This window comes from Heterodontus francisci, chromosome 6 (assembly GCF_036365525.1).
Source record: "Heterodontus francisci isolate sHetFra1 chromosome 6, sHetFra1.hap1, whole genome shotgun sequence".
In the NCBI taxonomy this organism is placed as follows: Eukaryota; Metazoa; Chordata; class Chondrichthyes; order Heterodontiformes; family Heterodontidae; genus Heterodontus; species Heterodontus francisci.
Genome location: NC_090376.1, coordinates 23022691 through 23034847, shown reverse-complemented (window position 1 = coordinate 23034847; position 12157 = coordinate 23022691). Strand labels below are relative to the sequence as shown.

The 12157-nt window shown below is 41.1% G+C and overlaps 1 protein-coding gene across 6 annotated transcripts in view; it reads right to left on the bottom strand.

Annotated features, from left to right (window-relative positions):
• Window positions 1-8306: 8306 nt before the first annotated feature.
• gabrb3 (gamma-aminobutyric acid type A receptor subunit beta3) overlaps window positions 8307-12157 on the bottom strand; it is a 568810-nt gene continuing 564959 nt past the window's right edge. For all 6 annotated transcript variants that reach the window (XM_068033273.1, XM_068033277.1, XM_068033278.1 and 3 more), the window contains one exon: window positions 8307-9305. In XM_068033273.1, coding sequence (XP_067889374.1) covers window positions 8955-9305 — 351 coding nt within the window. In that variant the 3' untranslated portion in view covers window positions 8307-8954. The remainder of the gene's footprint in view (window positions 9306-12157) is intronic.

The following is a 12157-nucleotide window of genomic DNA, read 5'->3' as shown; positions in this document are numbered from 1 at the left end:
GACAGGCCCACGATCTGTGTGTTTTAAGCTGGTTTTTCCCTCTCTTCAGCAGACAACCAACTGGGCTGAGCAGAGGAGACCCAAGTAGGGTCCCTCGCTCGCTTTCTCTCCAGTACACCTAACAAGCTTCAAACCCTGCCTGCTAGCCTTAACCACCCAAGCCTATCGTTGCTGCAGACGGAGACTTCATGAATGAAACCATCTGCATCACTGTTCTTCAGGAAAACCCAAACCTGCTGTCCACATCTGCAAGCTAGAAGCCTCAGGTTCACTGAGTTCATCTGAAAGACAATTGAGTCACCAACTTCCACAGACTATATACCCCTTTTTATTGCTCCGGACTCAAATCTGACCAATCTATCCTTCCCCACTCTGTAACCTATTTGTGTGTGTGTGTGAAACTTGAGCCTGTGTGTGTGTGTGTGTGTGTGTGTGTGTGTGTGTGTGTGTGTGTGTGTGTGTGTGTGTGAAAGTTGGAGGGTAGTTTATTATTTGGTCAAACAAGGAGATGCACACAAGAGGAGCCCTTTGACTCCTCCTCACCTGATCTTAACAGTGTTCCATTTAGTTTTATTCTTATTATAACTTTTCATTGTGGTTTTGGTATGACTGAGTGGTTTGCTAGGCCAGTTCAGAGGGCAGTTAAGAGTCAACCATATTTTGGTGAGTCTGGAGTTACATATATACTGGACCGGATAAGAACAGCAGGTTTCCTTTTCTAAAGTGAACTGGGTGGAGGGGCGGGGGGGGGGGGGGGGGGGGTTTACAACAATCCCTATGAAGTATTCCCAGGAATTTGAACATTTAAAAAATAATTTTCTCTCCTAACCAGCCTATTACATAGCATTACACAAAATGTATAGCACAGCAACAGGCCCTTCAGGTGAACTGGTCCATGGCAGTGTTTATGCTCCACACAAGGCTCCTCTGACCCATCTTCATGTAAACTGATCAGCGTAACCTTCTGTTCATGTACTTATATGACTTCCCCTTCAAGGCATCTATGTTATTTGCCTCAACTACTATGGACCAGGTTTTCGGGGTAGGTGGAAATGTGGAGTTCAGCCATGAACTTACTGAATGGCGGAGCAGACTCGAGGGGTCGAGTGGCCTACTTCTGCTCCTAATTCGTATGTTCGTAACTACTTCTTAAGGTAGTGAGTTCCATATTCTAAATATGATCTGAATAAAGAAGGTTCTCCTGAATTTCCTACTGGATTTAACAAATAAACCAGTAAATTAAAGTGTTGAGGTTCAGTATGAGTGAGGCTCCACCCTTGAGAAGAGCTCCATTAATTTGCATCTAAATGCTAGTTAATTATTTGCAATATTTGGGGTGAGCTGGATGGAATATCAACTTTCCACTGATGTTAAAAACATTAAAAACTGTTGACAGATTACCTGAAATTTGGTTTCATCCCATGCTTCAATTATACAGGTCATCTCAGAACTCTTGACTAACTGCACATTGGTGGATGACTCTGAATTTGCATGGGTCTGAATGGTGCAGGACATCCCAAAACACTTTGCAGCCAATGCAGTCTTTTTGACGTGTAGTCCTTGTTGGAATGCAGGAAACGGGGCTGCCAATTTGCATGCACCAAGGTCCCACAAATAACAATGTAATCTGCTTTAAGTGTTGGATAAGGTCTAGTCAGGTGGTTTGTGGAATTTCTATGTTTTCTGAGTGCCACGCTATAGCGAGCACCATGCATTGGTCCATAGTGGTATCAGTGCCCACAACTGAAATGCAAATGTCCCTGTCTGTCAGGGCCAGCAGCAGAGTTTCTTAGTGGGCGAGTTCCAACACAGTTCTGCGGTCCTTTTAATGATACAATAGTATGGATGCTCCCACCCATTCCCATTTTACCGTTCACTGATATCCTTTTGCTGGTGGTTTGAGTGGGATGTGCATCTCAGAGTCTTGCAAGTGTGAATCACATTGTGCATATTCAAATCTTACAGCAGCAGTGCAGTAAACTGTGGCAAAAGATATATCTTGTCAGCTTGCTGCTTGTTTTTTGTTGTTTGTAGATCCAGCACTTCTATCAAACACAGGTATTCAGATTGCTCCATTATTTGAAGATATATTCTTTCAGAATCCATGTCCCTTATTTTGCATATTCTACTCATGATGCATTGTATTCTTACAACAAAACAGTACTTACTACCAATAAATTCAAACTTTTCACATCCACATTTTGCTCATCATCACATATAACTTTGTTCCTTAGAGTATCAGAAACCAGGCACTGTCCACATTTCCAAGATCCCTGCATAAATTCTTGCATTGATGCTCTGAGCACATGGTAAGCAACACATATGTGCTGTGACTAAGGATTTACACTGGAATCTATCAGGATGTATTGCTCTACAACTGTAGTGGCTACAACTTTAGTGGCTGTGAGAGTTTGTTTATCCATTGCAGCAGGCTTAACCTGACCCTGGAAGTTTGGTGTTAATGTACACGTAGTGCAATACAGAGTGAGATTCCCCAGATTTACACTCCACAGATTTTGTGTTAGTGTGAAGTTTCATATTAAGCTACAAGCGCACTATTCTGCCTTCCTTTCTAGAAGCTGAAATAATAAGGAATCTATATTTTTTAATACTTCCTGAATTTGACATATAAATATCTGTTTCTTTGAAGAAAATATGGAATATATGGAAATACGGAACAAAAAAGTAATTTGCTTTATTAAGTCCTTTCACAGATTCTATACAATCAACCCTATCATTGACTGTGCCTTACTACTGAATTTTCCTGAAGAACATAAGTAATAGGAACTGGAATAGGCCATTTGGCCCTTTAAGGCTGCATCATCATTCAACAAGATCATGGCTGATCTACTACCTCAACTCCACCTTCTCACATTATCCCCTCATATCCCTTAATTCCCTTAATACCCAAAAATCTATCAACTTCTGTCCTGAATATACTCAACGACTGAGTATCCACAGCTCTTTGGGGTAGAGAATTCCAAAGATCACAACCCATTGAGTGATAAGAACACAACATAATGTTCTGCAAAATTTCTTTTTGATCCCAAAAGACAGTTAAAGTAAAGTTCCACAATATGTACATATATATTACACTGTTTCCCACTTTAAAAGGATTAAAGTGGAGTATTACTGTGAGTTTAAAAGATGGCAGAAATAATCGCTTAGAAATTCTGGGGCAACAGAGTTCAATTCGAATTGCAGTCGAACCTAGATATATCAAATTTCCGTCTCATTTCAATTGTGCAGAAAATCCCAGTACAGGGTTGAGAGGGGAAGGTTGGGGTGGGGGTGATTTTGCGGCGGTTCTTCTTCTTCATACTCTACGAGAGTCCCAGCAGCATTTTGGGAATGTACCTGTGTGCTGTTCTAGGCTACTCTTGGAATCCTGCCAGATAGCTCCTTATGTGGCTCAATGTCAAACATTGCTCGATAACGCTCCTGCGAAGCAGACTTGGGATGTTTTATTCCATTAGAGGCATTATGTAAATGAAAGTTGTTGTTGGTAGGCCCGATGGACTCTTCACGACGTGCATCTCCTGGGGGCAGGAGTAGGTACCGTTTGGGGTGTAAAAAGGCCTCACCACCCAGGCTCACCAAAGGGATGAGTTTCCAGTTGATTTAAAGCCTGTGTGATGGATGGTCTATAAAAACTTCATTGTTGCCTATATCCATTGGCCCAAGGGAGCGTCAGGGTTCCACTGCAATTTTCCACAGAACCAGCAGGTACACGCTTCAGTTGCATTTCTCCCCTGCCACTTCCAACATCATTACTTAAAGAACCCTACCCCTGGGATTCAGAACAGGAGTAGCATCACGTTGAAATGATGGGTGGAAGTTCAACTCCCTTTGTCTTCCTGCCATACTGTAGGATTTGTCTCCTAAAATGTTTTACTTTATTATTTTAGAATATCCTTCAACTGCATCTGAGCCTGATACGGACTGTTCACAGTTGGAATTACTGAGATTATTTTTTAACTGCTTTTAACTTTTAGCCACAAGTTATCAATTGTGTCTACAGTGTACTGTACAGCACTACACCAGTTGTTCGCTTTTAAAGTATATGTTCAATAATTGGACAGGGATTCAACAAAAGTAACATGGGGACTAGAAATGCATTGATCCTGCACTAGAAAAGGAGTGCTGTACTGGAAATGTAAATTAGAAAATTGGGATTACAGTGTTACAGTACACCCTCCAATTCCAAGTCCCTTTAAGCGAGGCTCCCCATTGGGATCAGTGAATGCATTTGACACTGTAACAAGGCTCATGTGTTAGCTGTGGCTCAGTTAGTAGCACTCTTGTCTTTGAGTCAGGAGATTGTGGATTCAAGTCCCACGTGAGTATAAAAATCTAGGCTGACACTTCAGTCCAGTTCTGAGGGAGTGCTGTGCTGATGCGATATTAAATTGAGGCCCTGTCAGGTGGCTGGAAAAGGTCCTGTGACCCTTTTGCAAAGCAGAGAAGTTCTCTCTGGTGTCCTGGCCAACATTTATCCCTCAATCAGCATCACAAAAACAGATTATCTGGTCATTATCACCTTGCTGTGTATGGGACCATGCTGTGCACAAATTGGCTTCCACGTTTCCTAAATTATAACAGTAACTACACATCAAAAGTACCTCATTATCTGTCAAGTGCTTTGGGATGTCCTGTGGTCATGAAAGGCACTACATAAATGCAAGTCTTTCTTTTTTAAAGATCCATCGCAAATAATCAAGCTGTCCCAAATAGCAATTGTAAAAGTGAGGAAATTTATTTGAAAAAAACATGAAAGGTAGATTTTTCTGTTCTTGTATCTGGAGCTATTGGGTGCAGCAAAGGCAGGAAAATCAGATGGGGCGGATTGCATTCCCATAATATTCCCCACTCTATTTTCCATCCATTTGATTTCATGGATGGAAAATTCAACATGGTCTGTTAAAGGTATGTGTTCTTTCCCATCTGATTTTCCTATGTTCGCTGCACTGAGGCAATTCAATAGCCCGAAATGCAGCAAGAGGAAAATCAGCCCCTCAATTAAAAAAACCTTCAATCCAGTGCATTTGTCAAACTTCAGTGTCACATGTACATCCTCTGCACCACACTGGTACCAGAATGGATCGAATAATACACATTCAGTTGATAATTAAAAGATTTTTGCACTAGAAGAAATTGAATTAATCAATAACTTGAACAATTTAAGTAACATAGGAAAGTACTTGATGCTTTAAAAAAATTGAATTGTCAGATAAGTCAGGTGAAGTGGCAGCTTTGAGCAATTTCTCATCTGATGTATCTTTGAACTCACCACAAGTAAAGTTGGTATAGAAGGTATAAGAAAGCAGGAAGAGTGGCGGTGGATATTTTGTCAGGAAAAACACAAAAAAATAGTGAAAAGTATAAAAACATCCAAGCTTTTAAACTGTTTGTGTAGAATATGGCCGCTGTGAAATATTAACACGAATCGTGAGTTATATTTTTTGTCCCTCTGAACAAATAAACCACAAATTATGGAGTACCTAGTGCCATCAGTTTTGAAAGAAAATAACTCTATGCATTAATTTATTGTTAATTCCTCCACTGCAGAATATACCACCTATATGCATGTTGTATATCTGCTTATAATTCTAGAAGGCTGACTAGCATTTATATAGTGTCTCATCAAATCACTTGTAAACAAATTCCTTTGAAATGCAGTGACCATTGCATACATGTTTATGTTATAGAAACATAGAAAATAGGAGCAGGAGTAGGCCATTTGGCCCTTCGAGCCTGCTCCGCCATTCATCATGATCATAGCTGATCATCCAACTCAGTAGCATGTTCCGGCTTTCACCCCATATCCTTTGATCCCTTTCGCCCCAAGAGCTATATCTAACTCCTTCTTGAAAACATTCAATGTTTTGGCCTCAACTGCTTTGTGTGGTAGCGAATTCCACAGGCTCACCACTCTCTGGGTGAAGAAATTTCTCCTCATCTCAGTCCTGAAAGGTTTACGCCGTATCCTTAGACTATGACCCCTGGTTCTGGACTCCCCCACTATTGGGAACATCATTCTTGCATCTACCCTGTCAAGTCCTGTTAGAATTTTATAGGTTTCTATGAGATCCCCCTCACTCTTCTGAACTCCAGTGAATATAATCCTAACCGACTCAATCTCTCCTCATATGTCAGTCCCGCCATCCCAGGAATCAGTCTGGTAAACCTTCGCTGCACTCCCTCTATAGCAAGAACATCCTTCCTCAGATAAGGAGGCCAAAACTGAACACAATATTCCAGGCGTGGCCTCACCAAGGCCCTGTATAACTGCAGCAAGACATCCCTGCTTCTGTACTCGAATCCTCTCACTATAAAGGCCAACATACCATTTACCTTTTTTACTGCCTGTTGCACCTGCATGCTTACCTTCAGCGACTGGTGTACGAGAACATCCAGATCTCGCTGCATATTCCCCTCTCTCAGTTTGTAGCCGTTCAGATAATAATCTGCCTTCCTGTTTTTGCTACCAAAGCGGATAACCTCACATTTATCCACATTATACTGCATCTGCCATGCATTAGCCCACTCACTCAACTTGTCCAAATCACCCTGAAGCCTCTCTGCATCCTCCTCACAACTCACCCTCCCACCCAGTTTTGTGTCATCCGCAAATTTGGAGATATTACATTTAGTTCCCTCATTTAAATCATTAATATATATTGTGAATAGCTGGGGTCCTAGCACTGATCCCTGCGGTATCCCACTAGTAACTGCCTGCCATTCGGAAAAAGACCCATTTATCCCTACTCTTTGTTTCCTGTCCGCCAACCAATTTTCTATCCATTGCAATACACTACCCCAATCCCATGCGCTTTAATTTTACATGCTGATCTCTGATGTGGTACTTTGTCGAAAGGCTTCTGAAAGTCCAAATAAACCACATAAGGCACATATGTCGATAAGGGTGTTCTAAAGCTTCATAAAAGCTGGCTACAGTGACTTCATAATTTAAGATCTGCATGATATTTTATGGCTGTCCACCTAATAGTCGATTTATAAAATATATTTATTGGGTTTTCAACTGAAAACAATTAGGTTCAAAGAGTATTTCTGTAGCTTAAGAATATCAGTTGGAAGTGTGTTTTGATGCTTCTTTGTTAATGTTGTTGTATGCATATAGATGTATGACTTACATTTTTAATTGTTTGCAGGAGTGTTGTTTACTGTCAGGGGTAGCAATCCCATTAAAAGGATTCACTTCCTCTGGCAGCTCACCAGTCTGTGTATTAGTGTAAAATTCCCTTTGTACTCTATTTAACAGGTTGATGACTGCACTTCAATTGTGCAGAAAGGAATTTTACATGAACACATTAACCAGCACGCCACCAGAGGAAATTAAACATTTAATTGTTCAACCAAAACTCAGATTGTGATCACATTTGTGAAGATTCCCTCTGTTTATTATTTCTCGTGAAGTGATGAACGCATTTTAAACCAACAGGGTCGATTTTGAACTTGCCTGCCTGGAAACGAGAATGGGATGCTTTCTAAAATGGACGGCCAAGATGTTAGTAATTTTGTTACAAATACTAACTAGCATTTAAGGGGAAGCTGGATAAGTACGAGGGAGAAAGGAATAGAAGAATCTGCTGACCCGAAATGTTAACTCTGCTTCTCTTTTCACAGATGCTGCCAGATCTGCTGAGTGGTTCCAGCATTTCTTGTTTTTATTTCAGATTTCCAGCATCTGCAGTATTTTGCTTTTATTATTACAGAAGGATCTGCTGATTGGGTTAGATGAAGTAGGGTGGGAGCAGGCACGCGTGCAGCATTAACGCTGGCCTGCACCAGACTGGGCGAATGGCCTGTTTCTGTGCTGTAAATTCAAAGTAATTCTACTTTATGTAACTGAGGAAATCTTCATCAGTGCATTTTCAAATGCCATAACTCATCATAACCAATGAAATTCATACACCCGAGGTATCCTGAGAAATCTTGTCAAATCTAATCAGTGCTGTTCATTCATGGATGCACTTTGACTGTCCTTTTGCAATTTGAGACCAGAGGACAATGTGCTTAGCATGGACACTGATCAAGAGTGAGCTTGTGTGTCGTGCTATGAGGCTCGATGGAATCTATCTTTTAATTACAGCCACTTGCTTAACCCTTAGTCTCATGCCTTAGTCTCGCTACCAACCAGTTACCAATTTTATTTTTTTTGCATTTTATTTTTTTTTAAATGGAACATCAAAGAATTCAAACAGTATGCAGGAATGTTCATGAAGTTACCACTGAGCAAACTACAGCATTTACCATATTTGTTTGGAAAATGAAATTAAATGAAAAGTAAGTACTAAAACTAGAATATTTACACAATGTCTAACCATGAATAGCAACTGATCCCAAAAATTCTGCCGATGAATAAATTATCAATGATAACTATACATAGTGTAAAATGATTAAATCACTCAACATCATTCACTGCCAAATTAATGCTGCAGTCATCCTGTGCTATGTACTGGTAAGAATACTGCAAGGTTCCACACTGAAATATAATGCTGCAGAACACTGTGGGAGTTAACTAAATACTGTATATTAACCAGCCGTGATCATTGTATTTAGAAATAGCTAAAAAAAAAGCTTCAAGAAAAAGCAACTCTTGCAAGTTCCAAACAGTTACTAATTTTTTTTACAATTCCTAGTGTATATGGCAGATAACTCATTGTTTATGTGACATGGTCTCATGCAAAGTATGATGAGCTTTTTCAAGGCTTATAAATGTCATTCTCTCTCTCTCTGAGGGTATTATCCTTTATCATTTTCTTTGAGATAATTAAAAAAAATTTCCCTCACATTATCACAGCTTGTGTTCTACAGCAAAAAGATTCCCATAGCTGCGAAGCTGCATTCTGCATTCCTACAATGACTGGGCAGTTGTTTCACCCTGTACAATAAACGGGAGTCCTCAGAACTTTGCAGATGGTACCTTGGCATCAGTTTACGTAGTACAGCCAATAGATCAAGTTGAACAGAGAAAAAATGACCGGAAACACTATCCTTGACCACCTGTCTATGGCGTTAACGTCGGTCAGATTTGGGATTTTAATTTTTAGCTGGGAGGACCTCCTTCGCAAACGGTTCTTCTTGGCCTGGGCAGCATTTCTGTCCAACATGCTGCGGCCTAGTCCTTCTCGAGCTGTGCTTTGTTTCCTGTACTGAATTCCTGAGTTGTCAAAGGACATCATTGAATTCCTAGATTCGGTCACACTTGTTGTAACCTCTGTCGCTGTAACTTCATTGTGAATCTCCAGGGTTGAAAGTAAGATGTTTCCATGGGCATCCACCTAGTTGTATAAAAAAAAAGCAAGTCAGTCATGTTTCCCAGATGCAGATTTACAACACCGTCACAATGTTTGGTTGGACACTGTGCAGTGCAGCAATGGGGTGTTAACAGCTGGGGACAAGCAAAATCACAATGGATGTCGCAACAGATAATGGGAGAAGATTGATAATGTTGAGCCAGGCAAATTATTCAGTATGATAAAGGAGACATAAGGTACAAATTAGGGAAGCTAGAAATTAGGGGGAGCTTTTACATTTGACGAGTAATAGACTTGCGGAATTAATTATGAGAAAGCCATCTAAGAGGGTAGTGTAACTGAATTCAGGAGATAATTGATGCTTTCTGGAGGGAGAAGAGTTTGAGGAGGATCTTATAACAAAAGGGGATCAGCTTATTAGGCTTAATCACTTACTCTTATCCCTAAGATGTCATGTTATTCCATTGTAATTTGCCACAAAAGTGTGTTTAGGGTACGGGAAGACTTCAGTGGGAGTGCACTAGAATGGATGAAATCTAGGCCAGGATCCAAATACACGGGTTTTGACTTTCCATCCACTTTTCTGGGATTGCCTTGTGGAGAAAAAGCTTCTGCTTGCCCTTTGCAAGACCATCACTGTAAGTGGGGGCTGGCTGCAGACTCTGAATGCTATAGTCTCTGTACCTCCGACATTCACTGGGACTTGTTGTACAGTCTGTGGTGATTCCTGGTCAGAACATACCTTGACCTTGATTTTAATCCCTGGGCGGGAGTGGGTGGTGGGGTGGGGTAGGGGAGGTTCAAACATAGGAATTGCGCAACCTGACCCCATTCTGCCGCACTCTTGACTGCTATAATATTTGCGTTGGTGATTCAGGCACTGGGCAAGGCAGGGGCCTACTTACGATTCACAAGTTGCAGCACAGTTATGTCATTGGTATCATGATGTATTTCTGATGTCACCACGATGGGAGTCCCAGCAATGTCTGTTTCCTAGCAGCAGAAATGTGGCAGGGGGAACTAATTGGCCTGAAGAGGCGTAGAAGTATTACAACTTTGTTTTTTAATTCTTTGGAGGCCAGGAGGAGCAGGAGTGCACCCCTGCACCTCCCAGGCCTCACAAGGAAGCCTTTGGTCTCCCTAGCTGTGGCCTTCAGTCACTCACACCCAGATGTCCCCCTTCCCAATCATGATTGCGCCCAAAACTACATATTGTCTCCTCCCACAGCCTTCCTCTTCCCCTCTCTAACCACCAGTGACCGTTCCCTGGCAGAAGGCCTCCTGTTGCCAACTTCCACTGCCCCCCACCGACCATGCTGTCAAAACTGCATAGCGTTGGGTGGGTGTCTGCACATATTTATTTAGTTGAGGCCCTGCTGTTAAGATCCACATCCTTTGCCTTGCCAGGCTCTTCACCTGCTATAGTGCTCCCCATACCATTCTCATCCCTCACCCCTCCCATTAAATCAGGGCCTTTGTTTTCAGAGGGGACCAACATGCTCCTGGGCACTGTAGCTGATCTTCTGGCCTTGCAGCAATGGCAGGCATCCTGAATATGTCCCTCAGGGTACAAGCTCCAAACACGTAGGAAAATAATAACCCCTAACCCTGCAACCTGTAGCGGGGCCAATGCCAGATGTCCTGGGTGGGTACATGCCAACAGTTATGCTCAGATGCATCACCAGGTGATTTCTGGGGTCATTCTGATTATTGCATGCATAAAACTGAGAAATTATGCATGCATACTATAGACTTTGAACATTCATTTCGTAAGTTTTCCCAAACTGGTCTTTCAAAAACCTCTTCAAATTATTTAGAGGACATTGTCAATTGTTAGTGTAAACCTTGATGTGCCTGACAATTTGGCATTTTGGAATTCTCAGAGCTATCGACACCAGGAAAATATTAGGATTGCTTTGTGTGATCAGCAAGAGTAACATTCATTGCAAAGCCTTTAAATAGCATGGTCTTAAAATAAACAGGTTAATGCAGACAGAGGAATTCCAAATAAACACATTAAGAATTAATACCATATAATTGCATGCCATTATTTCAACAATTCCCTTTAAATTTGATAGTAGAATAGTAAATAACAACTGTAAATTTATTCATGAAGATCTCCTCCGGTTGGGAGAGAGAATTTAAAAAGAGCGGGTTTATGATTTCACTTGTTATCCTGACCAGATGAAATTTTGAAGTATGCACTTACAGTTTTCTACTCAAGGATAAGAAGATCATTTCTTCCCCCATCATGTTTATATGATGGAGATAAATGTGGAAGGGATTGCAATGGCCAATGGGATATGAAGAAGTAAGCAATATGAGCACGGCTAAAATTTGACAAACCCACTTCACTATTCCACCATAAATACAGGAATGTAAGAAAGTAGGATTGCTAGGCAAAAAAAGCACAGCTCATGTAGTTTATCTCCTACCTTTTTGGTAGTCGCATGATGTAACAGTAATGGAATTTTTGACTAATCAGAGCAATCAATCTCTATCAATTAGGGTACAAAAGACCCAGACATAAGGTGAGGAAAACTGCAGTGATGGAAAGCTTTGGGAACTATAGTTCCAAAGTCACCTTTTCCTCCCAGGCGTGCGACACTTACCTTGTGTTATGTCTCAAATTATTGATATCCTATATCACAAAATATTGTTCTCCAAAAGAAATCTATCAAATTTGTATTTGAATGAATCTACATTAGCTACTTCCACCATCTCCCTAGGGAATCTGTTTTATAGATAGGCCTCTCACTGACTGAAATAATGGCCGGAATTTTATGTTGGGTGGGAGGCCCTGTCCACCAGCCAAAAAAGTCAGGTTGAACCCACCTCCGCCGTGGTCTGGTGAGCCACGCCAGGATTTTACATTC